The sequence below is a fragment of the Penicillium bovifimosum genome (genome assembly GCF_028826915.1).
Source record: "Penicillium bovifimosum strain IBT 22155 chromosome Unknown utg000003l_segment0_segment0, whole genome shotgun sequence".
Classification (NCBI taxonomy): Eukaryota; Fungi; Ascomycota; class Eurotiomycetes; order Eurotiales; family Aspergillaceae; genus Penicillium; species Penicillium bovifimosum.
The window spans coordinates 320,085-344,908 of NW_026622712.1; the positions used below are offsets into that span (position 1 = coordinate 320,085).

The window sequence follows — 24,824 nt, forward strand, 5'->3', positions numbered from 1 at the left end:
GGGGTTGGTCCGGGTTTACAAAATAAAATACCTTTTCCCGTTGGGGCATTCTTGAAGAATTTCTAGTTGTATACTTTAGTAGTATTGTGTAGTCAGGCGCCCAGTTTACCACATGTAGACAGGTTGTCGATGTATCACAGACTCACAGTAGGCTCGAGGGTCTTGAGCCTCGCCGTACTTCCAACGCATGGAAGATGTCACCACAGACAGCACATGAACACCGGAGTCATTGTCTTAGAGAAAGTTGCGTATGATTCTATGGGGTAGCCCTAGAGAGGCTGCATAGTCAATGAAGCACACAAGAGTGCTGTTATATCAGAGATCATGAATGGACTCTGCATGGACATAATGTGTTCGTAATATGAGACCTTCGCAGAGAGAGATAAAAGGGTTGTTGATGGCGTCTGATGTTCTCATTGAAAGCATAAGCCATGAAGCCCCGATGGAATCCATCTCCACTTTGATTACAGACCTCTTACTCGTTAGTCGCTCAAGGGTTCCAGTTCTACTACAATGCTCCCTGTTACTGTATAGCCTGGAAAGATAAATCCATCGAAGACACAATGTTGCAACATTCAAACCTGCGACATGTCACATAGATCGACCATAGAAGGCGGTGAGTGACAGCTCCCAAACTGCCGACGTGAGGACATCAGATCAGCTCTCTTCAGTCCGCATCAACCATCAACACCTCCAATTCCCGTACCCTCCTCTCCTTCTATATCCCCACGTACTCCAAAGAAAACACCACATAACTCTCCATCATGGAGTCCAAGATCCCCGACTTCTTGGCAGAGCAGCAAGCAGCAGGAAGCCCAGAGACACAACCCTACTTCCTCACCTTTGAAGACTTCTGGGAGCGCAAGCTATGGCATCAGCTCACAGACTCCTTGGTTGAATTCTTCCGCACGCCAGAGAGTGCTCCCCATCGGTTAACCATCTTTAAGACGTTCGTGCTCAGCTTCGCCGATCGGATCAACCAGCTCAAGTTTGTGTCGCTGGGGTTGATGGCCGCAACAGAATGCACAGGTTGGTGGCCCCGACAAATCTCCAGAACGAGGATTCAGTTGCGTCGATGCAGGCTGACACTTTTCTTAGATGACCAAGAAAGACTGGGTTTCCTCACTTCCCTCGCCAGCAAGACCGATACGCCCGACACACAGGATGCATATGTCTACGCACTCGCGGACGTAGCCAACGTCAAGCTGTCTTTGAAGGATTTGGATGGCGCACAGAAGGACCTGGAGACTTGCCAGCAGGTGCTGGACACATTCGACTCGGTCGAGACGGTCGTGCACGCATCATTCTACAAAGTGAACGCCGATTACTACCACGTAAGTGCGCGGACTCTCATTTCGTCTCCCGTCATAATTATAATGCAAGCTAATTGGTCTTACAGGCTAAGCAAGAATTCGCCTCTTTCTACAAAAACGCCCTCCTCTACCTCGCCTGCATTGACCTGGGCGAGCTCGCCGAGACGGAACGCGTATCGCGCGCCTACAACCTCAGTGTGGCAGCTTTGGTCTCCGAGACGATCTACAACTTTGGCGAGCTCCTCCTGCACCCGATTCTGGACTCGCTAACCCAGACCCCGCATAACTGGCTCCGCGAGCTTCTCTTCGCCTTCAACCGGGGCGATCTGACTGGCTATGACGTGCTGGCGGGCAACATCAGCAAGAACAAGCTGCTGGAGGCGCACCGGGTATTCCTGTACCAGAAGATCTCTCTCTCGGCACTGACGGAGATGGTCTTCCGTCGTCCTCCGCACGACCGCTCTCTCTCCTTCCAGTCTATTGCTTCGGAGACGAAGGTGCAACCGGATGAGATTGAGCACCTCGTTATGAAGGCTCTGTCGCTGGGATTGCTGCGGGGATCGATTGACCAAGTTGCTCAGGTGGCACAGATCCACTGGGTTCAGCCTAAGGTGTTGGATATGAAACAGATTGACGGGATGCGGAATCGTCTGAAGGATTGGGATGCGGGTGTCAACCAACTCGGACACTGGATTGAGGGAGCTGGCAAGGATGTGTGGGCTGCATAGACTGTTTAATGAATACAGATTCCATTTGACCTATCTCATTCGTATATCATTCCTATATCTCTTCATTCCTAGGTAGCAGCTTCCATCTTCTTCGCACACATCAAAGACCCAAAAGTCGGTGGATCATACCCAGCCAGCCTATTCTGACACCCCTTGGCCTCATATTCACTCTGATAATGATCCAAACAATAACAATCCGTCCCCTCAAACCCAGTACAGAACCCTTCCTTAACAATCCACGACTGCGGCGACTTCAACGTCCCCTTCTCACAAGGCAGCTTGGTAAACCCATCGTCCGTCCAGAAATTGCACGTCACCTCAGTCTCTGAAAACACACTATTCAGTCCCCCGCGCAGAACGAGACAATGGTCTTTATCGTCGTATAGTTTCTCGTTGTACCCTTCCAGATGGTAGTAATCGCCCTTGCAGCCTTTCTCGGCGTACAAGGTCATTTCCCAGGGTGCGTCCCACGGATCGGGCGTTACTGGTTTGTCTTGGACGGGGTCTGGTTTTTTGGTAGTTGTTGCTTTTGCTTTCGTCGTTACCTTTGTTGTTGCTTTAGCTGCTGCTTTGGTTGTAGTCTTTGCTTGGGCTGTAGTCTTTGCTTTCGTCGTAGTTACGATCTTCGTAGCTGTACCTGCACCTGTCTTCGCCGGACTACCAGTCTTCGCAGACGCAGACCCAGGATCCGCGGTAACAGGCTTAACAGTCGCCGTGGCACCAGCAGGCGGTTCTCGAACAGCTCGTTCACAATATAACTCCGAAACACCGCATTGGCCCCACCAAGAACACTATCACGGGGCATCAGTTACCAATCCTTATCAACACAGATATACAGCACCTGTATACACAAGCGGGGGAAAGGGGGTAAGGAAAGGAACTCACACAAGCATCCATCAAACAAGGATTCAACCCGGCCAAATCATTCCAATTCTCCGGCCTCGTAGTACCAGGCACCTGCGGACCACAAGTAGCATGCGGCAGCGCCATAGGCATAGGCGGTTTCCCCGGAGACAGACAGATAAAGTCACCCTGGTAGAGATGGCCACAGCCCAGCCAAGCCCAGGTATCTTTATTGAAGGCTTCGATGTCTGCCTGGGTGATGGCGTGGGCGCTAGCAATGGAGGCGCAGGTGTCGTAGCCTTGGATTATGTAGCTGAAGCAGTAGCCGTCTGTTGTTTGGGTTGGGGGGAGGAGGGCGGTTGCGAGACGGGAGGTTAGGAGCCAGAGGGCTAGGAAGTCTAGTTGGAAGATTGCCATTTTGACTTCCTTGACATGGAATCGGGATAGAGGGGGAGAGGGGGTGGACATCTTTTATATATATGTTATGTTATTGGGGTTGGGGGGGATATTGGAGGTAGTGGGTTGGAACTTGGGGTGAAAGGACGGTCCCGAGTTAGGGCATGGCACATGGTCAAGAACAATCTGATATTGATGCAGTTCATGAATGTGTAAATGTTAGTATTGTTCAAGGGTAGATAAAGGTTCGGGGAATGGCTTGTAGGTGAGGATTGGCTTGCTGGATGTCGAGATTTCATGGGTGTGTGGTTAAATTTAGTTGTCTTTGTTGAGCCTCTACTTGGTGATCTTCTATACTTCACTAACCTGGCCTTAGCTGAGGACTCGACTTGGTCAGATTGGTGGTATCTGGCAGATCAAAGAAAGTGCAAATACACTACTCCTTACATCCTTTGTAATTATGTGCCATATCCAGCGCCACAACACCTGACTCAAGCCCTGGTCCATGTAGCCACTGCCCATGTACATTCTTTGTCTTGTACGGAGCAGTCAATCAATATCATTTCACAAGATGCCAAATTGCACATCAGAAAATAGACGAACCCAACAACACAGAACCAATCAACCAAGCCGGCCACCAGACACACCAAACCACAACCTGAGTCCACATACCCCACACATCCCAACCGAACGCAGCCTGCGTGAGAACCTCCTCGACCGAGACACCCATATAGCCACAGACGCCAAGGAGAACCGTCGGTGGCGAAAGGAGATTAAGCAGCACCAGCCCCAGACTAGAAGTCGCTAAACGGACCGGTGCGGAGCTCTGCACCCGGGTGACGAAGCTGAGTGGCGCACAGAGGAGACCGATCATGAATGAAAGGGAGAAGTTGAGGGTGGCGAGGGTGGAGAGGGAGAGGCCGAGGAGGAGCAGGGAGAAGGATTTGATGAGGTGGTATTGTTGGGGGACGATTGGTTTGGAGAGACCGAGGCCGTGGGAGAGGATTGCGGCGAGGATTAAGGGCAGGATGATGCCTACGACCACGAATATGTAAGTCGTAGTGGTAAAATACTGCCTCGTTGTTAGCAATTACATACGTGTTATGGGGTATAGGGTAGAGCTACCTGGTGGAAGATATTGTTAAAGACCCAGAGCGGGACCAGGCCGAGTAAATGGAGCCCAGCAACAAGTGACAGGGGCAGAGCCAGTTGTCGTTCTGCGATGTTAATCGTCTTGGCCTCAACAGAGACCTTCATGTCCTTGGGTTCTGCGACGTCCGTCTTCCCATCCTTGGGTTCGGCTGGCTTGGTCTCTGGATAATACCCCGTACGCATCCACAAGGCAATGGCCATAAGAGTGAAGTTCCCAGCGATCAGCATGGCACTAGGCAAATATGTTCCAATGCTGACAAAACGGTTCGACTGCATGAGCAGGTAGAAGAAGAAGCTCTGGTGCAGGTGCTCCAGCAAGTTATTCAAACTGCGGCAAAGAGACTCAATCGTCCGGCCCAGGGCCATTTCATCCTCCCATCCCTCGCCCTTGGTCTGCAAAGTGATAGCATCGATGTGATACGGCATGAAGCTGCTGTGTGCACCGGTGGCATACCCAAGACCCTGTTTGGTCATTCCGCGGAACATGGTCTGCAGACGATGTTTGTAGCTGTCGTCGTGGCCCCACATTTCCTGCAGATTGGCCCCGATACCCATCTGCCCACCTGCGATAGCGACGGCGGTGTTGAACAGATCGAGGTTGGGGAGCTGCCCGTTGACGCCATCGTATACAATGTGGAGTGTTTGGAACCGGTGCTCGAGGGGGTATTCAATCACCAATGCTCCTTGCAACGCTCCGCTCTTCAGGGGAAGTGACTGCACCGAAGCTGGATGCATATCGTGATACGCGTCAATCCAAGCCTGGGTTCCGGACTTGCTGTCGGGTGTGATTAGGAAGATGATATCCTTGGACCATAATGACCATCCTGTAGTCTATCAGCATTATCACTGGTTGAAGAGGACAATCTATACCCACGTTTGAAATATCTCGCCAACGTCAGTGCAAGAGTAACGCCATTCAGGTTCAGCTTATCATCAGCCGTCATCCACGGCGCAACCAACACAATTGCCTCCGTGGCATCGCCGCGCGGCGCATGAATGATAGCATAAGTGTTCTCTCCCTGGTGTGTAATCCCAGCAGACGTGTATTCATACTTCTGCGTAGCAACCTTGAGACCGGCCGCCTGCAGAATCGACTGCAGCTTGTCCGAGACCCTGTTAGAGTATCAGCAACGAGCTCAGTCTGTGGATGGATCCCACCTACGCAGCTGTCACTTCGGCCTCGTCTTTCTGACCGCCTCTCGCCTGTCCATCATTCAACAATCCTTCCAATTCCTTCTTATATCCCCGGAAGATATTCTGCTCGCTTCCAGTGAAATACGCATGGACTTGGCCCGGCAGGAGCGCATTCTCGGAGATGTAGGTTCGGCGGGAGTACTCGTTTAGAGGCAGGAGAAGTAGCCAGACAACGCCGACAACGATACAAAGAAGCGAGAGGAGATTCGGAAGTCGGACGAAGAGGAGGTAGGGATTATTCCGCAAATTGCGGATTGCAGCTGACAACTTTTTAGGTCTTGCGGAGCTCGGAGGACAGGTGGTCTAGCTCAGTTACTCACATTTCAACGCCATTTACAAATGACCATTGGGCAGTGTCTCGTGCCGCGTAGGCAAACCGATTAATGAGCGAAATAATTCGATTGAACGACTGTGGTCTTACGTGGAGATCGGAAGCTCCGTTGTTTAGACGCGGAGAAGTGGATACGGCGAACGATAAAGACCAAATGTGCGAATTAGATGGGAGTATGCGCACGCTATGCTATTATTATCCAATTTCCCCTGACAAAATAATAAGAACTATAGTAGAAAATGTACATTAAAAGAAGAATGCAACATATATAACTCATGCTCCCAGGCGCTGGTTGGAGCCTAAGAAGCTCATGGGTGTTGAGTTGCCGCTGGCGCCAGGGGCATTGCTGGTAGGAAGAACTCCGTAGCGACCGTACGTCTTTTGGTCGACGGAGACATAGTGGGGGAGGCGTCCGAGAAGGTTCAGCTTGCCCTCGATCCAGCGGAGGACCTTCTCGGGGGGCACGAACACCTTGAGGTATCCGAGGCCGACTAGCAACAATTAGCGTGGTCCGGAAAAGATAGAAAGGGGTACTCACGAAGATAACCGACAAGAATAGCACACATGTGGCCGAGGAAGCTCACATTCGAGACGAGGATAGAGACCACAACGCATGCGAACAAGGGCGAAGTCCATGTGGGAATCTTGTACGGGCCAAGGCTGGAGGACACTGTTAGCACCAGTTCGTATAGTCGCTTGTGATGTATCATACCTGAAGTTGGGATGGGACTTGTAAGTTTTGATAGACTCCGAACCGAGAAGCAGAAAGACCCAAACGCTGAATCAATTAGTGACCGAAGCATTCGTGGAAAAAACCAGTGCCTACCTTGCGCCAACCACGGAAGTATTCATGTGCAGAATCCCCCTCTCGATCAAGATATAAAGCCCAGCAGGAACAGTCGAAAGAGCTAAAACCCAACATTAGCCATCGCTCCCGCCGAGATTGCCAAAGCACTCACGTCCAATAAACAACGCAACAGCAGTCAAAGTACCATGCTCAGCCTCAAACCTCTCGAGCAGGGGTGTAAGCGCAAGCGCATTGAATAAAGCATGGAAGAAGCCCGTATGGATGATCGGATAGGTATTAAGTCGGTACACTGACACTAGATTAGCAGACGTCCAAGACTCTTCACGGAAATTGAATCACATACTCGTCCCCAGATTGATCTCTTCCGGAATAAGAGCACCCCATTGTACAACACTCCATATGGTCTGGAACTCGAGCAGCCAGAAGGCGATTATGGCCAGCAGAACGAGGCGCGTGAACAGCGGCAGTCGGACAAGGTAACTCCGCACCCGACCCGGATTGAAAGGGAGCGGGGGTAGAGCGGCGGGGGGTTGTCATCGTCGCTGGACTTCTCTCACTGTCTCTTCAATGTTGACTATAATGCGACGAAGCCACTCAGGGTCGGACCGTCGGTGGGCTGCCAAGTCAAGGATGAAGGATACCGCGAGGTCAAAGGGCAGGATACGCGGTGAAGATGTGAGTATGAAACAATTTGACCGCAAATGCGAGGATGAGGTCGCGAAGGCTAGGTAGCGGGTTGGACAGTCAATGACTGAGGGAGAAATGGACAATTGTTAGTTTTGCTGACTTTCTCCGCTAGACGAGTTCCGGACCCGATGATCTTCCCAGGGATAACTCACGAGGCGCGCGCGATCCCTTTACGCGAGAAAAAATGGAACAGAGGGCTCGGACCAAACAGAACCGAGGGAATCTCTGGATTTCGAGGTCAGAAATGACTCGAATAAATTAGCACATTGAAGAGAGCGAAGTCTTGGTGAGATAGTATTGGGATGACTTTGTTCGTTGGCTAGTTTACGCCCCGCAATAAAGACCAACCACGCAACTTGACACGCCTTGTAGGGTTCTACTGTGTAAGGGGGGAGAGATCAACATGTGATTATCTATGTACTGGACTCGGCAGATCTTGATGAAAATGCATATATTTGTTATGTATCATTCATAAGTTCCGGATTCCCATGTTCATTAGGACATTACAGGTACTGGTTGAACCAGCCAACGGCCTGGCAGAAGGCCTGCTCCTTAGCCCACTTCTGCTTGGGGTCGCTCAGATCAGCGCGCACAGCGAAGCCATGGCTGACACCGCTGAACAGGTTGATCTGCCAAGGCTGAGCGGCCTTGATAAGAGTGTCCTCAGATTCGTGACGGAGCTGAGTAGTGAAGATAGAGTCGACCTCTGGTAACACACCAATTAGCATTCATTCTCAACCACCATCCAACAACCGTAACTTACCAGCAGCAGCGATGGACAGAGGACCCTTAATGGCACCGAGTTCCTCGTGGGTGACGAAAGAGGGGTGGGCAGTGTAACCGACATCAATCTTGCCGTTGAGGTAGCGGCAGACGTACTAAGAGAACAGTTAACAAGATTGTTGCAAATGGATCTATCATCTATTCCAACAACACATACCTTGCCGCCGAAGCAGTAGCCGACAGCGCCGATCTTCTTCACGCCGAGAGTCTCACGCAGGTACTTGATAGTCGAATCAATAACGGGCTCGACATTCTCGGGCTGGTGCTTAGGGAGCCAAGTGGGGAAGTCGACTTTGCCGGAATTCATATCCTCGACGCTGATCTGGTCGCCCTGGAACAGATCCGGGATGACAGTCAGGTAGCCATTGTTGGCGAACTCGTCGGCGAGGATCTGAGAATTGGGGAAGATGCCGAAGATATCGGGCAAGAAGATGACGGCCTTTTCGGTCTTCTTATCCGTAGGGTAAGTGATATATGTGGTGACTGGATATTTGGTTAGCTGGGATGGTTCCTGCTTGGCTGCAGTTCGGGGGAATCTCAATCCTACCTCCGTTGACATCCTTGGTCTCGCCAGCGGGAGTTCCCTCGTGTCTGAAACCAGAAGCACAGCAAGCAGCGGGGGCGTTGGAAGCCATTTTGGATTGTAGTGTTGTAGTGAGGTGAGGGAGTTTTGAGAGATTTCAAGGGTACTGGAGGGGCCAGCTCTAAATAAACTGCAATGTCCCACCAGACTTTGTAGTTGTACCCCAAGACTGATTTCATCACCTTCGAGATTGTTCCAATCAAACTCGGCTGTGGAGTTCCTTTGCCCCCTTTGATCCACTTCGTACCCCTCCTCGAACTCTTAGATTTTTAAAGCCCTGGTTCATTTTCAGCCATTGAGGCTTGGTAGAAGGCCAAACCAGGGGCTGAGCTAGTATACAGCTCAGCACTTCTTCTTATAGTGTATACACTATGTATGTCTGGAGTATATCTAGAGTGCTTACAGCTGTCATCGGCAATTGAATGACCGATCATCATCCGATGTCAGAAAGCTCAGAAACTGCCCCACGGGACTCGGCACTGACGGCACGGGGATAAGCAGCTAAATCCGACGGATGTACATTTGCTAAATTGCTTGTTGAATTTGTCTATTTCAACTATGACATGTCTGTGGGAGACCATATCCAACCCCCAGTAAATATTACCACATTAACGTATCTCAACATCTCGCGTCACAAATCATGTCCAATCCAAAGAAACTGTCCTTCCCAGGGTATCCCTTGACCTTCTGCAAAAGCGGGGAATCATTATCGCACTCCCAAAATGCACAAAATGGCTCGGTATATTCGAGCATGAACCACAGATCCAGTGTGAAAGGGGTACCGAAAGGTAAATATTAGAAAAAGGGAAAAAAATCGCGGGTCGTTCACTCGAAGCGGAGGTTGGGGCGGGCACGCTGGGCACGCTTCACAGCCCAGGCCTTGATGGCGATGGTCAAGATCTCATAGGCCATAATGAAAGCACTAAGGCCTAGACCGACGGTGAAGGTGAACATGGCGTCGACTTCGTAATACTCCATAGCTTCAATCACATTGCGGGTCTAGATTGAAAGTTAGTCATGCTCCTGGCTTGATAGAGTGATGATTGAACGGATGCTTACACTCAACATGAAGATAAGACCTCCCGAGATCAAACAGAATGCCGCAACGATCTCTGTTGGGGGTCGAGCTGGGAGGTACGAGGTTGGCGGCCTGAGGAACAACAGAACGTATGTTAAGCCGCGAGCCAGGGCAAAGCCAACCAGCATGTTACCCCACTGCTTGTGTACCATGGTTGAAGTCATGCTGGTCTGGTGGTGCGACCCCATCATCATGCCGAGTAACATGATGACCAAAGCTGGCATTGGGTTCAACGACACATCCTGTGTCTCTGGGCGCTGCCAGACTTCATCAGAGTGATGGGCTGGGCTTTGGAGGATGGTGCTGTTGAGCCAGTCACGGATGCGAGTGGATTCGAAAAGCATACCGGCCTAGTGGAGGATATCAGTCAATGGGATCGTAGAAAAGAAACGGAGAACAAGAAAATCAGCTCTTACCATACCGCCGCCAAAGAACAGAATTGTGATCGAAACATGCTCGAGGTCTGTGGCAGACCATGCGCCACCTGCAGAGGCGAGGTGCTCCAAGAACACATTTGATGCACCATATAGGAAGATAACGAACGACTCGGTAGCTTCGCCGGATGGAACCTTCGATTTCCAGCCACCGACGACAGACGCAGGCGGCTTCTTATTCCAGGCCCAGCCAAGGTCTGCCCAGCACCCGACATACCGGCCAAGAGTGAGAACACCGTACCAGAAGAAGATACCACCCTTGATGAAGTGCGCCAATCCATTGAAGATCTCTCTGCCCCGCATAATGCCACCGTAAGTCACAGCGCCAGTCGCGATTGCAACAAATCCAAATGGAAGGATGATACGGTCGACGATATTGTACACCACATTCAGGATGCGCAGAACCCGGCTGGGCATCAGACCAGGGACACGCTTGGACAAGAAACGACCGACGCCTGTGTTATGAATCCAGCCGCGTGGAGCACTGGCATGTGTAGGGACTTCTTCGGGCTTCTCAAATCCGTCGTACTCGGCAGGCGATTCACAGGAGGGTGAGTATGGGCCCCTGACAGACCCATTACTCTCGGTACCCTGGCCACTATCGCCGGACCAGCGACGTTCATGCGACCCATTGAGGTAAGTGTGCTCATTATCATGATCATCCGTCGCGACAGGGAAGAATTTCGCATGGTCATAAGAGAGCGCAGTTGACTTCCCACGACCGGCGAAAGCAAACAGCAAAGACAGAACAACCTGCGCGCCGACCACACACGTCGCGATCCAGCCAATCTTGTGGTGCGCATTGTTCGGGTAGAGATCCGGCGTCTGGCTGTTGTAGACAACTCCGAGGAGGACTCCGAAGGCGTTGAAAGCGAGGAAAGCGAATTGCGACGGAATCGCGAGCCAAGAGCGCGCAATACTCAACATGACAGCTGTTTGAGTGTCAATTTACCGTCCGTATACTTTTCTTCTAGGGTCACATGCGTCACTTACCGACAGGAAGAACAAAACACCATCCCAAAACCATAAGCGCAACGTGAGCTATGAGAGCACTAGAGTGCTTGCTATAAGCAAAATAGCTCATCGGACCATCAGCGGCCACAGACCCTGCCGTGGCTGTGGGTTGCGATGCATTGTGTCCCGCGTTCATATCCATATCCATGTGTCCCATATCCATTGAATCATCGTCGCCATGTGGAAGCGCGGTCGCCAGCGATGCCAGAGCAAGGGTGAACGTTGCCGTTAAGGCCAGCCGAGTAGCCATGGAATGCATCGCAAAGATAATCTGTGAATACAGAAAGAGTCTCGGAAGCTATATGCGAATGCTGTGAATATGCTAGAGCTCCAACCAGTTCGAGGTCGAAGCTCTATCGAATCGTGACGTAACCAGCCTACCAATCCGGTAGCTTAAGCCGGTTGAATGGTTGTTTTTCTTTTATATGAGCGTATATGAGTGTATTCTGATGGCGACCAGGACCACGTGCGTATTTGGACGGGCCTGGAACTGTCGGTTTGGGTAAATGGTGAGAGGGTGGTGAAGCTGCAGGGCTGAAGTATGAGACTTCGGAAGGGAACGCAAGTATATAAGGGAGCTCGGATTTGAGTCGGGTTTAATCCAAGTTGAGAAAAGCAGCGTATTAATAATTATGGAAAGAGAAGTACCGGAAACTGCTTTCTATTACGACAAAGCGCGAAAATCCAAAATAAGTCATAAAATACCTCGCTGTCGCTGATTTTCAATGTTAAGGGAAAAGCATGAAGCATGCCAAGTGCGTGGAAGAAAGAGCTCCGCAGGGCTCTCGGAGCCGACCCGGGATGTTCTCATAGTTCCACCTGTGTATCCTTTCCATACTCCGTGGTTGTCCTGGACTGAAGGGTTGTACCTATTAGATCATTTGGTCATAAGCCTGCTATACTCGGTATACTGTGTACTGCATCTTCAGCTCCTTAGTTCATTCAACCCATCTTGTATTGCAGCCTGGGATGAGAAGGCCTTGGCAATATGATTTCCTTTTTTGTTCTCTATTTTTCTTTTAGTTTCGGTTCGCTCGGGAGCCTCCAAGGCACTTACCATTGACCTGACCCTGGAACCGGTATAAACTGTGGATTCCATCCCATCGAAGCTTGGATGAAGAACTATGACTAAATATCCTCTCGCAAATTTATTGACTATTAGGGAATTCCTATATAGTTATGTGGCTCAAATCTACTCTGTCGGAGTAACTAGTACTCCGTACTATGTATGACTGAACCATAAGTGCCTAATGACGTAGCCGATCGCTACCCTATCTGGCCGGGGATTCACCAATACGCTGCAGTAGATCATTGTCTGACCGTCCCGTCTCCTAAGAAAACGGATTTGTATCCTGCTATCTGCACATAAGACGAGTATACAGTTCAGCCTTCACAACATGACAAAGTACGGTGTGATGCATCTCTGCTTTACACAGTAATAACTACTCGAACCTTCCAAGATGATTACCAATATTGCTTATCTAGTAGTGCGCGGGCGTATCGTTGAAGTGGATGATCGTCAGGGAATCAGGGATCTCTTCCCTCCAATCACCAACACAACTTGTCAACTGCTTCCATGCCCCATACACATTCCTGTGTTTGCCGATCAGCTCAAGTACCATTTCAGCCCTAAGATAAGTTACACAGTGGGTTATCCTTACATGTAATTATGCAGTGCACAAGCACAGACTTTAAGCATCCTAGTGTGTACAAGGTATGATCTAGCGCCTTTTGCTCCAAACTCGAGACGGCTCCATCACGAGTACAGTTGCAGCTGTGCTACTTGCCCCAGGTATCAAAGGTCCCATGTCCGGATGAACTATATATCCAGATTCCCATTGGACGTCTACCCGTCTTGGTAATCGGCTTAATCGGAGCCGTGCGGATCGCAATAGTGCCGGGCTTCCGATGACTTGTGACAGCGACCTTTCTCGATTTGGCAAGATTTTTGCGAGCTTGCCTACATGTCAGTAGTAGAGAGATTGGAGAATTGGACGTTTCTTTATCAAAGTTTGCAAATTACACAAACAAAGGTTAAAAATTATGGATGGTTAGCCTGTTAGGACATTTGATTCCGGAATAGAATCCCGGTTAGTATCACGAGCCAGTCACTGTTGGCTTGAAAGCTATTCGGGTCATCACAGCGGGAAGCATGCGGCTTAACGCACCAGGTCACACACCGCCTGGAAACGAGGGTACAACGAGATAGCCAATGAAAGCGACCTAGCCAGTCTAGTTAACTACAGCATACTACAGCAGTTGAATAGTAAAATTTTGGAAATTTTGCCAGTAAATTGCCCAGGGCTGCAGTTTAACCTACATCAATATCATAATCATGAGCAAGCATGAGTCACAGCAAAGCAACACGAGGACGAGTAAGTTGCATACGCTCGGCGCTCGGAGGTAAAGCGGAGTTTGTAATCAGATCATTCATTGTTCAATGCAGATCCTCTGGAAACGTGCAGGGTGCGTGGTTGTAACATCCAAGTTCTCTACAGTTCTTAGGAGGTCTGCGGATGCACACGGATGCCGATTTCAGCAGTTGCCAAGACCGGGCTCGGGCTTGGGCTGACCCCGAATTTTTCTTTGTGAGTGTTGCTTTTTTTATACGGGAGAGATCACGGTCCTCGTGGAGTCTGGGCTCTGTCGCTCTGCAGTCTTCCAGGTGTTCGGTTGACGATGTACAGTGGTTGGTGGTTGATGGGAGGGCCCGGAGGGGAATGCTGGGGATGTGAAGATGTTGCTTTGTTCGAGTCGTACCAACTTCCCTATCTGGGGTGGTTGGTACTAGACCACATGATGGGATGCATAAAATTGTGCGTCTATCACCTTGGCTTGGCCTTCTTAGTCTCTTAGCTGTGGGGGTTTGGCGGGATTGTGCTGTGACAAGGTAATATTAATGTCATGTCGATCGCCTGGGCTGGGGCGCGCACCAGTTGTACCTAATCTGGATCTATGGCCCCGGGTCCCGAGTACTACCTACCTTCCTTCAAGGATTCAATACTTCGACCAAAGGTTTCAGTGAGACGGACTTATACGGCCTGTCAGCCTCCAAATGTTCTAGATTCGGGACTATTTACATACGACCTAGGCGCCACGTTGCACAGTCTAGAAAATACGGAGATTCGCAATCTGTCTTGATGTCTAGCTTCCATTTATACTCATGGATGCTCTTCCACCACATCTGAGCTGGCTTCCATTTCCAGATTGATTTCTTCAGTTGAGGTATCATTTCCAAAGCCTGCAGGATGCCCGTCGTACATCCTATCCGCTCAAGCGTTCCAACAACCCGATCGAGAACTTCATCGGGGTTCCCTGCTGCCCCTCCAGCAACTCCTAACGGGAAAAGCAGAATGAAGGTACCATGCGACAGTGGTATATGTGACATGCTCGAGGCACCCGTCGCCATCTAGATGGAAGAGTTCCTACGCGGGCTGAAATCGATGGGATCCAAGCCTAGGTAGATGATCCTACAGAGATGATAAGCGCCCGGGAATATAGCAACACTGAGACCAAGATGAACGAATCCTGAGAGACGAAAAGTTTTCAATCCGTTCTTATTGTGACGGCCAGAAGGAAAACAAAGATGATGTCTGATATTCCTGTGCACAAAGGAAGAAGAAGAAACAGCTGTGAGAGAACCTTTTATCCCAGTCCTGCTCCTGTCTGAGAAGCACACTCGTTCCCCTCAAGTCACAAGACTTATTCCAGCAAGTTCCTCCCTGAGAACACCTCCAAACCTTGCCAGGCGTCACACTTATCGACGTTGGAGCCAAGGTGGGAAGCCGCTCCTTCCTGGCCTTGCCTTCCTTCCTTCTCTTAACTTCTGTTTCTCTCTCTCTCTCTGCGCCTCCCCTCTCTTCTCTGTTCTCTCTTCTCTCTTTCTCGCCTTCTCTCCCTTCCCAACTCGCCTTCACCATTTTAATTCATCATCACTGTGATCCATCATCCTTTCTGCTGCTTTGGCACGAGACGGTGTGCCCTTTCCAACTGCTCATCACGATTTTCTTCCGTCCGATCGAAAAGGTATGGATGACGCGTTCAACGAGACTTTCCAAGGTTATACGAGGCTTACCAAGACTAGCGCCAAAATGGCCGCACTTTCTCACAATTCTTCCGCACCCGAAAATCCCGTCACCAAGCTCCAGCAAACAGATATGCCAGACATCCCAGAGAATTTCCTCGCCATTGACCGCAAGTGCTTGAGCACACTTCCGGACGATACCCTCGTCGTTGACGGTTCATCAGTCCGCAGTATCCGCAAGCTCGACGCAATCGTCAAGCGGCAGATGGAACTGGGGATCGACGTAGCGAAATACGTACGACTGAATGATATACCGCCGGAACTGGCAGAAAAGTTCTCGTGGAAGTCTGCACGCATAATGTACTGTCATGACACCCGGTCGCTGATCGTAAAGCTTGTGGGCGGACCACACGAGAGTGCTGCGGGACGCATTGATTACATGATCATTATGCAGTGCGCGAGTATGGGGCTTTCCCAGTCGCTCCGCCCGTCAGGAAGTCTACGGCTGTCAGGTGTGTCTTCTGCCAAGGAGCCGGACGGGTCGTTCATCCCCACACCGCCCATTCCAGGACGCGGCCAATGGCCGACGATTATCATCGAAGTTGCTGCGACGGAGTCCTACCGAAAGCTTACAGCAGACGCAGATTGGTGGTTTTCGAACTCCAAGGGAGCGGTGAATGTCGTGATCATTGTGGCGATCAGTCAAAAGAAGGCGGAGAGAAAGATCACCTTTGAGACGGTTATCCTCGAGTCAACCAACCCTCTCCGACCCTTGGCACAGACACGCCGGCGACGGTACTACAAAACAAGTACGCGGCAGAAAATCACCACATCCCGCGCACCCGGACCATCTGACCCCGGCACTCCGATCACTGTTCATCCCGAGGAAGATTTGCGCGTCACGTTTGAGGAAGCGTTTGACCGCCCGCCGATCCCTCCAGAGCACGACTTGCTCTTCACGCCCGATGTGTTGAGAATGGCCTCGCGAGAAGTTTGGGAGAGTCAGGACTTAGCCTTTGCTGAAAAGTCCGCCCAGAGCATGACCTGATGCTCTGCGCTAGTCAGTTGAATGAAACTTTTACTTTTTATCAGTTTCGCATTGTACTCTTAGCTCTGTAAGCTCCCCTAGCTCCTTGAATGACACAATTGCTGTGAAGGGCTAAAGCCAAATTGATTCAATGTGGCTATGTCGATTGCATTTGACAACGAACTTAAAGAAAGAGTACTAAATACATCGGGGGATTCGGGGGGATGTTGTGTCCACGAGCGGACTTACTGCGATTGCTTCGCTAACGCTCAGCAATAACGCTCAGCAATAACGCTCAGCAATTATAGAGATCGAAGTATGATTGGTGTAGACAGAAAAACAGGACTACGATTGGGAGAGAAGCGGGTTCGAGCATGAGGTGTTCGCTAAGTATTTATGATAGAGATTATAACAGAGATTAGTTAACTAGCTCCTTCAAACAATCAAACAATTGCTAGTTGCATGGGTAAAACTGAGGGCCTGTGTAAGCATGGGGTCATATAAGACTCTACGATATATACTCCGTACACTGGCCTCCAGCTTTGGCATGCGGCATACTGAGTAGGAGCCGAGTCTATGATCTCCCAATAATCCCTACGATGGGTCCAAGGTCCTATGCAAGAACCCCATTTGCCAGCCAAGCATCGAAGCTATATCAGATCCCCAGAAGGAAGAAGAGCAATGCATGTAGCATGTCCCCAAACCAGCCCAAGAGAGATTCCGAAGGCCGAATTGGAAGGATAATTCCCAGAGAAAATTCCGTCATTGAAATTGTTAATAAAAAACCAGGATGAGGGAAATAACAAAGACATCCTCGTTTTTCAAGTCACTCCACGCAACAACCCCAAATCCTCCCCTCGGAGCCAATATCTAATTTGATTTCGCAACCCCGAGACACCGAACACGCAGGTCCGAATATCATTCCTCCATTCACAAAAAACATCAAAGACGCCATTTTAGAGCTCGTCTGAAACATTGCTCCACTGGACGCTACCGTAGTCGAGCCGGGTGCGTAGATGGATTGCATGGATGCGAACGGTTCGAGAGGAGGGAGTCAGAAATGAACATGGTTTTTTTGATCGCTTAGCGGTACTGTAGGTTGGAAGATTCGTGGTTAGTCTTCTGATTATGCAGCGTGGTGTGATTGGCAGTGTTGGGTGTGCAGGTTGTGTCGATTGGCGATTGAAATCTTCATGTTGTGTATTGTGATTGTATGGTATTCGGAGGTCGGAGGGGAATGAGTGGCACTGTCGAGCGAGGGATTGAAACGAACCTTGGTGAAACCGATGTCTGTGGACTTCTCGCGGAAGCACTGACGGCAGATGTTCATCTAAAATTCGTATTAGCCACAGATGCCCGTATCACTGCGCAAATTCCGTTCTGCAATTTGCTCAAGGGTCGGGTCTCCTTACGCCGTACTTGCGGATCAGACCAGCGCGGTGGGTGCAGACGCGGCTGAAAGCGCACAAATATTAGCAATTCGTTCCATTTGTATCAATCTCGAATTTCGTCCATGACTCCTCCAAGCGTCTTCTCATTGTCGTCTGGATTCGTTCATCGGGGGGAGGTATATCTGAGGGTAAACACACCATTCGCGGGAGCCCTTGCCGTACCTAAGGAAAAGACTGGTCAGCATTGTCGTTCTTTTCGAGATGGTGCCTGTGTGCGCTTGGATTTTCGACTTACTTGCGGGGCCGGCTGTACCAAACGCTCTCGTGAGTCATCTTGAAGGTTTTAAGGCGGGACCTGGGAGTTGACGGGGTTGTTGTCGGGACGAGGGTCGCTGGCGTTGGGCGTTAAAGGACGGAGACTGAAGTTAGGGTTGGATTTTGCGTTGTGTGCTGCCCCAATGGGGAATAGGGCACGGGCCAACTCGCTTGGGTTGCGCTAACTATTTTGGGTGGGTCATGTGATCGTGGGCGATCACCCCATCTGGTTGCCTCAGGCTGCGAGATCTTATACTTCATGTTCCAATGTCTCTTTTCTTTCCCGTGGGCCAATCTTCAAATACAATTCCCTTTTCGAGATTACCGTTATTTCATTTGAGCTGCATGTTTGCATCTACTAGCATGTACATTCCATATCGCGCGAATTGGTGGAAATTGATCTCAGCGACCAACTGATTTGAGCTCGGGAGGGTATGGATCGCCTCGATGACTTGGGGATCAGGTTGCTAGGGAACGGTTTACGCAATGGTCTCCCTCAACGCATCGTCCTATATTGTCCAACCAAGTTGTATCACTTGTATTCTTTCTGATTGCCATTGATAATAGCATATGAATAAAGTGGTCACTGGCTTAGGTACATTATTGTGTGGCTCGAAAAATCCTATTTCTATGTCTTCGCAGTGCGAAGACAGCTGGCGCTGTAGAACAGCAAGTACGCGTCCTGGCGCAAGACCTCAGAGACGCCGACGACGGTTACCTTGTTGTCGTCCATCAGGACCCACTATAGAGGCTAATTAGCAGAGGATCATATACGAATGAAACAAATAGAAGCAAACCTTGTCGTTCTCGAGACGGGTGTAGGCATAGTAGTGACCCGAGTCCATTGTGCCTTCATGCACAATGACAGTGGACAGATCGTACATGTACTGGGACATGTCGACGGGGAGATGGTCCTTCTTGACGGTGTATGGCAACATGTTCAGGGTCAGAGGAAAGTCGATGTGGCCGTTCATCTTTTCGGAGGTGTTGGAGGTGTGTTCGTAGCGCTCAATAAATGTTAGAATGAAATTTTCTTGCAAGGTAGACAGGACGAACCTTCAACTGCATGCAGAGCATAACAGGGAGTTTACGGATCTGCAGGCGTTTCGAGGCTCGCTGTGGAGTATTGCCGCACTTTTCGCAGTGATAAGCAGCATCGGCATGTAGGTCCTCGGCAGCAGTGAAGCTGTCTAAGCAGCCGATGAGGGTTCCGGTGGTAGATGCAGTAGAGCGACCGAGTTTGCGCTTTTTGTGCTGCAGCTGGACGTCGAGACTGAGGTCGGCCATTGGGTCGTGGGTGTTGGTGGTCTGGCCACATTTGTGGCACATGACGCTGCTGCGCAGCTCGCCGTAGAACATTTGATGGAAGAAGCACTGACATGGCTTGTCGTAGCTTTCCACGTGTCCAGGGGTGGATGAATGTAATTCGTTGACGAGGAATTGGAAGTATTCATGGGCATCTTGCTGGCGGTATCCAGCCATGTCCTTGTGTGTTGTTAGCCAGGTTATTTCAATTTTCGAACTGATTTCCAACGTACCTTTGATTTCTGCCAACCGTGGTGGAGCAGGGTGGCTGCAGAGACTGCGTCGTTCCTCTCGGCGCTGTTGAACTCCATGAAGACTTCGGCAGTTGCACAGGCGAGACATTCCTTGACTCGACAGACATGAACATCATGGCCACCTCCCAGGAAATAAGCGGTCAAAGTGGGGTCATGCAGCATGGCTTGTAAGATAGCAGCTTGATAACATGTTTGACCCATGTTCCATACACCGCGAGCACCACGGTTGATACATGGGTTCTTGTAAGCGTTGATTTTGACATAGGCCTCGGTAGCAGAGTCCTCGGCCCAGATAGATCGGCCATCTGTGAGACGTGAGCGAATGTTCATGAGGGCACGCAGTATTGTGGATTTCTGGAACTCACCGAGAACTTCATACTTGCCAGTAGGACCGCGGAGCCTATCCAGGCCATGGTCATAAACAAAATCAACACATTTCTGGCAGAAAAGATAGCGGCTGCGAGAGTCCATGTCTAAGTTACTTCGTCAGTATAAGATACCATGCTAGACATGGACCATCGACTTACAAAATGCATGCCCACTGTCCGCAGTATGTTCCGCTCGCGTGGTGCCCAGGCATACCTCAGGACAACTCAGGCAATGGTACTTTGGCTTCAGGGACTCTACGGTTCGCAGTCCCGTAGTTGGAACAGCAACCGTATCTGGTTTTGAGTACGGAGCTAGTGATTGATATAGTTTGCGGAATTGTTCCTTGAACTGGCCAGCAGTCTTCTGGTCCTTGGATAGGATGACCGCAAGATGTTCTAGATAGAAGTTAGTGGGATGACACATGAGAAATTTTAGCAGTTACTTACCGCAGCCAAATGCGGCCTCAGAAAGCAGTTGGACAGAATCGAGTGTCGCCATAGTGAGCGACATGAGATTGGATGAGAAGTGCGAGTAAGATGAGGTGAAAGAATAGAGCTAGAGCCGATCAAAGTGGACAAGATGCGATAATATGTAGTGAAGTTACGTTGAACAGAAGTTCCAGACCTCTATCCACATAGAGACAAGTAGGGCACGTAGAGCACGTTGAACGAGTCACCAAGGGAGGAAGAGAAGAGGCTGATTATGACAGTCCAGGTACAGCCTCAAGGACTCCTCCTGTATAGGGCCAGCATTGCACTGTGATAAGATTAGATGTCAACCGGATTAACAACAATAGAGATGAGATCTATGCAACTCACAGATGCAAACGAATAGGGACAATAGCAAGCGAACAAAGGGAAGCTATACAATCCAGAAAGGGTTGCAAATGACCTGATTGGACGTCACGATCTTTACCAATCCAGCAGCAATTCCCTATTCACAGTCCAATAAGTCCTGAATATCAAAAAAAAATCTAGTGTACGATGAACGGAGTCTCCTTCCCCGAGGATAGTAAATGGTAGATGAAGTGGTGTGCCCGGGCGGTAGTTTTTCGCCTGAACCCGAGTTACCGCCGGATAAGAAATCACACGGCAGAAGGCGCTTTGTCTGCGTTTATGTAGGGTTAGTAGGGTACAGCATGTTGATATGGAGTATGGAAATAATTAGACCAATTACTCTAATCCCATTATCTTACAATATCTAGGAGTATGGAAAAAATTCATTCAATGGTCATTTCTACGGAGTATGCTTATTGGCATAGTGTAACAAGTAGATGCGCCAGTCCACTGCAAGCTCCTGGTAAAGATCCAGCTCTTGGATACCAATATGCAAGCATGTGGCATGGAAGGGAAGTTCCCAGTCTGGCCATTCTCAAGCAACCCACTCTTGGACCGTCTACCGAGGCCCAATGCCTCTACCCCGAGGCAGTGCGCTGGGACGAGCACCACGAGCAGTGCCTCTAGTAGTATACCGACTGCTTGCTGCACCACGGGCAGTGCCTCTTGATAAACCTCGTGAGCCTGCAGTGTACTTGGATGTCGGTCTAGAGGAGGAGGCGGTGGTGGTACTTGGAGGATTATCGACAAACGTCGTGTCCGTTGTCCTAGGGCGTGAGAACCCATTAGCTCAATTATCCTGTATGAGAATTGTTGCATCACTTCACCGACTTACATAAAAGTCATCTCGCCATCATCTGTCGGTCGGGTTGGTTCTGCCTCTGCCTCTGCCTCTGAATAGCTGTTAGCAACCCCGTTCACCGTACGTAGCTAATTCCCCACAGAGGACCTGCTTCATACCTTTCTCCTCCTCATCTCGCTTAGCTTTTCTGAATGAGTCTGCAATCGGAGCCTGTTCCACAAGTCAGCAACCCTGCGCTGTCCCCACTGTCCCCCGACGCGTCTGCGAACTTACCTCTGGGAAATCCACACAGAACGCGTTCATATTCAGTCCGTATAAGAAACTGGCAAAGCTCTCGCTGAAGCGCGTGAGGCTCTCATGCATCAACTGCAAGTGCATGAAGTTGGCCTCGAGGTCCGCCATCGAATCCGCCAGCTCGGCGAACTGTGGCTCCAGGGCATTGAAGGCGGGCTGTGTATATCCTGCGTTCCCAATGCTGGTTCCAAATCCATGTGCTTCCCGTAATGAAGAGCGCGAGCTTGGGCGTAGAGGTGTTGTGGGCCTGGAGGGCCTCGGGCGCGAGGTCGATCGAGGTGCGGCGTCCATGTTCGTGGTGTTGTGAGGAGGATACCAGATTGCCCCGGCCTTGGGAGAAAGGGACCCTAACGAGAGAGACTCGATTGCGGTTGCTCGAGGTGGGTGATTGTGGATAATCGAGGTGACAGTCGAGTGGGTTTGGATGTTTTTCAACGTTTAACGTTGTTGATCCCCCCGCCAGACAAGTCGCACGCGACAGTGTTAAGTTTCGCAACTTAATTTGAGTCAAGGATGGAGTATTTTTTAAATGTTAAATGGTTTCAAATACATGTAATATATGTTCAAACACGACCTAGAATCAATCCAGACTCTAAAGCCTATTGGGGGACGATCTCAGTCCCCGCATAGTCGTCATAGTCCTTGATTCCGCCTTGTCTGGCGTTTCTCCGTTCCTCATCCTCAATCTTCTCCCTACTTTCTCCCCTAATATCAATTCAATTACGCTGCTTTATGCGTGGTACAATCCTACGTCGTCTATATCCTTCAGCCAAATTTCCTGTCGCTCGTTATTCATTTGCGCGACCATTCTCCACGCATCCAATACAACCAAGACAGGCTTCGTCTTTCTGGCCCCTCACATTCGTTATCGCAGTTGTTGGAGGAGGCGCTTGGCTTCAGAACAAATATTATAGTCCTAAAGACACACCAATCACCTCACAACCCCAGCTCATATCGCAAGAAAAGGCACAACTTTCCCTCGGAGTAATCGACACCCTCGCGACAATGCCCGCCGAACCCGCCCCCGGAACAGTCGGAAACCTGACCCCAGAGCAGCAGATCAAGCTGCAAGAATTCTGGGTCCTGGCTCTCAAGGTCTTCGGTCTGACCCTCGAAGAACTCGAGGCACCACCTCGGTCCAGCAACGCCAGCGGAGCCTCGACGCCCGCCGCAGCCCAAGACAAGAAAAAGGCGAAGAAGGGATGGAACCTCTGGGGCCGCGCGGAAGAAGACAGCAAAAGCGAGTCCTCCTCGAGCGCCGCTGCAACCAATGTAGCGGCTATCCACGTTGCGGACGGCGACGACAAGTACGGCCAGACGAAGGAGTACAAACAGGCGCTGGAGGACATGAAGCCCGAGGAGATCCGGAAGGCATTCTGGAGCATGGTGAAGGGCGATAACCCGGACGCACTGCTACTGCGGTTCCTGCGCGCGCGCAAGTGGGATGCCAAGAAAGCGCTTGTGATGCTGGTTTCCACGATGCGCTGGCGATTGCTGGAAATGCATGTCGACGACGATGTCATGTTCCATGGCGAGGAGCTAGCTTTGAAACAGTCACTGGGCTCTGATGCCAAGGAGAAGAAGAAGGGTGATGATTTCTTGACGCAGATTCGCCTGGGGAAGAGCTTCCTGCATGGTGTTGACCGGGCTGGTCGGCCGATTTGTGTGGTGCGTGTGCGCCTGCATAAAGCTGGTGATCAGGATAATGAAGGACTGGAGCGGTTTACTGTGTATACTATCGAGACTGCGCGTTTGTTGCTTGCGCCACCGGTTGAGACTGCCGTAAGTATCCCGGTGCGACCATTGTGTGTCAGTGGCTGACTTGTGCAGACTATTGTCTTCGATATGACGGATTTCGGTCTAGCCAACATGGTAAGCGTTCCGTTTATAGATCGTTCATACAGAATACTGATATCTGTCAGGACTACGCCCCCGTGAAATTCATGATCAAGTGCTTCGAGGCCAACTACCCCGAGTCCCTCGGGACAGTTCTCATCCACAAGGCCCCCTGGCTATTCTCAAGTTCGCGTCCTCGCCCCTCTATAAGCAACGTCCGTTTCTAACCACCCATACACAGGCATCTGGAGCGTGATCAAGGGCTGGCTCGACCCGGTTGTCGCAGCAAAGATCCACTTCACGAAGAACCGCCAGGATCTCGAAAAGTTCATCCACCCCAGCCAAATCCTGAAGGAGCTCGAGGGCGACGAAGACTGGGAATATAAGTACGTCGAGGTGCCGGAGAACGAGAACCCGAAGCTGGCGGACAAGGAAACGCGGGACAAGTTGATGGCCGAGCGTCAGGAACTCGCCAAGGAGATCCAGACGGTCACCATTGAGTGGATTCGTGCCAGCTTCAGGAAGGAGACTGATGCTGCTTCTGCTGCCGAGGAGAAGCGAAAGGGGTTAGTTCAGAAGCTGCGTGAGCAGTACTGGGTTCTTGACCCGTATGTCCGTGCTCGCTCGCTCTATGATCGAACCAATATTGTTCAGGGTGGTGGTAAGATCAACTTCTACCCTGATTCGGAGAAGGAGAGTACGTCTGCATAGACTATACAGGGCGTTTGAATGTGGTGTTTGATTCGTCGAATCTCGGACTTATGTCTTGCTTGTTTAGAGTCTTGATTTTGCATTGTTGCAGTATACACAGACTAGGGTTGCTGACTAGAACATATACCTATGAACCTTTCATTATTTGAGTGCACATTGAAGAAAGCAGGCTTTTGATAGAAGCAGATTCATGGACTGGCTACTCAGGGTTTCCTACACGAAACCAATGGACTTCGCCATGATTATAGATCTCGACTCTTAGGCTGCCGGGGATGTATGGCAATATGATGGTGAGCGAGGTTACCTATGCAGCGCA

General features: G+C 50.4%; 11 protein-coding genes across 11 annotated transcripts; 3 read left to right on the forward strand and 8 right to left on the reverse strand.

The window, feature by feature from the left end:
- Positions 1-764: 764 nt before the first annotated feature.
- On the forward strand, positions 765-2,041 carry N7515_003172 (proteasome regulatory particle lid subunit RPN9; the record flags this gene model as incomplete). Its single annotated transcript, XM_056663916.1, has 3 exons — positions 765-1,029; positions 1,099-1,334; positions 1,400-2,041. 3 exons carry the CDS (start codon positions 765-767, stop codon positions 2,039-2,041), a joined length of 1,143 nt encoding a protein of 380 aa, XP_056522973.1.
- Positions 2,042-2,109: 68 nt separating this feature from the next.
- On the reverse strand, positions 2,110-3,352 carry N7515_003173 (LysM peptidoglycan-binding domain-containing protein; the record flags this gene model as incomplete). Its single annotated transcript, XM_056663917.1, has 2 exons — positions 2,110-2,832; positions 2,927-3,352. The coding sequence occupies 2 exons, from the start codon at positions 3,350-3,352 to the stop codon at positions 2,110-2,112; spliced, it is 1,149 nt and encodes a 382-aa protein (XP_056522974.1).
- Positions 3,353-3,716: 364 nt separating this feature from the next.
- Positions 3,717-5,959, reverse strand: N7515_003174 (GPI-anchored transamidase subunit GAA1; the record flags this gene model as incomplete). The annotated part of the gene is made up of 6 exons (XM_056663918.1): positions 3,717-3,778; positions 3,953-4,352; positions 4,406-5,256; positions 5,307-5,545; positions 5,595-5,886; positions 5,947-5,959. The coding sequence occupies 6 exons, from the start codon at positions 5,957-5,959 to the stop codon at positions 3,717-3,719; spliced, it is 1,857 nt and encodes a 618-aa protein (XP_056522975.1).
- A 271-nt stretch (positions 5,960-6,230) lies between these two features.
- On the reverse strand, positions 6,231-7,302 carry rbd2 (rhomboid protease family protein RBD2; the record flags this gene model as incomplete). Its single annotated transcript, XM_056663919.1, is given in 7 exon segments — positions 6,231-6,448; positions 6,496-6,617; positions 6,670-6,735; positions 6,784-6,865; positions 6,917-7,054; positions 7,109-7,245; positions 7,259-7,302. The coding sequence occupies 7 exon segments, from the start codon at positions 7,300-7,302 to the stop codon at positions 6,231-6,233; spliced, it is 807 nt and encodes a 268-aa protein (XP_056522976.1).
- A 653-nt stretch (positions 7,303-7,955) lies between these two features.
- Positions 7,956-8,870, reverse strand: N7515_003176 (dienelactone hydrolase family protein; the record flags this gene model as incomplete). The annotated part of the gene is made up of 4 exons (XM_056663920.1): positions 7,956-8,158; positions 8,216-8,330; positions 8,393-8,718; positions 8,783-8,870. The coding sequence occupies 4 exons, from the start codon at positions 8,868-8,870 to the stop codon at positions 7,956-7,958; spliced, it is 732 nt and encodes a 243-aa protein (XP_056522977.1).
- A 773-nt stretch (positions 8,871-9,643) lies between these two features.
- N7515_003177 (Ytp1 family protein) lies at positions 9,644-11,603 on the reverse strand (the record flags this gene model as incomplete). Its single annotated transcript, XM_056663921.1, has 4 exons — positions 9,644-9,817; positions 9,878-10,246; positions 10,313-11,262; positions 11,324-11,603. The coding sequence occupies 4 exons, from the start codon at positions 11,601-11,603 to the stop codon at positions 9,644-9,646; spliced, it is 1,773 nt and encodes a 590-aa protein (XP_056522978.1).
- Positions 11,604-15,372: 3,769 nt separating this feature from the next.
- On the forward strand, positions 15,373-16,416 carry N7515_003178 (uncharacterized protein; the record flags this gene model as incomplete). Its single annotated transcript, XM_056663922.1, has 1 exon — positions 15,373-16,416. One exon carries the CDS (start codon positions 15,373-15,375, stop codon positions 16,414-16,416), a length of 1,044 nt encoding a protein of 347 aa, XP_056522979.1.
- A 1,105-nt stretch (positions 16,417-17,521) lies between these two features.
- On the reverse strand, positions 17,522-18,119 carry N7515_003179 (40S ribosomal protein uS14; the record flags this gene model as incomplete). Its single annotated transcript, XM_056663923.1, has 4 exons — positions 17,522-17,725; positions 17,808-17,850; positions 17,985-18,008; positions 18,082-18,119. The coding sequence occupies 4 exons, from the start codon at positions 18,117-18,119 to the stop codon at positions 17,522-17,524; spliced, it is 309 nt and encodes a 102-aa protein (XP_056522980.1).
- Positions 18,120-18,729: 610 nt separating this feature from the next.
- Positions 18,730-20,539, reverse strand: N7515_003180 (uncharacterized protein; the record flags this gene model as incomplete). The annotated part of the gene is made up of 6 exons (XM_056663924.1): positions 18,730-18,843; positions 18,899-19,108; positions 19,158-19,586; positions 19,640-20,133; positions 20,188-20,424; positions 20,476-20,539. 6 exons carry the CDS (start codon positions 20,537-20,539, stop codon positions 18,730-18,732), a joined length of 1,548 nt encoding a protein of 515 aa, XP_056522981.1.
- Positions 20,540-21,424: 885 nt separating this feature from the next.
- Positions 21,425-22,252, reverse strand: N7515_003181 (DASH complex subunit DAM1; the record flags this gene model as incomplete). The annotated part of the gene is made up of 4 exons (XM_056663925.1): positions 21,425-21,632; positions 21,701-21,758; positions 21,826-21,877; positions 21,941-22,252. 4 exons carry the CDS (start codon positions 22,250-22,252, stop codon positions 21,425-21,427), a joined length of 630 nt encoding a protein of 209 aa, XP_056522982.1.
- Positions 22,253-22,966: 714 nt separating this feature from the next.
- On the forward strand, positions 22,967-24,508 carry N7515_003182 (CRAL-TRIO domain-containing protein; the record flags this gene model as incomplete). Its single annotated transcript, XM_056663926.1, has 4 exons — positions 22,967-23,743; positions 23,792-23,833; positions 23,884-23,983; positions 24,039-24,508. The coding sequence occupies 4 exons, from the start codon at positions 22,967-22,969 to the stop codon at positions 24,506-24,508; spliced, it is 1,389 nt and encodes a 462-aa protein (XP_056522983.1).
- Positions 24,509-24,824: the final 316 nt, after the last annotated feature.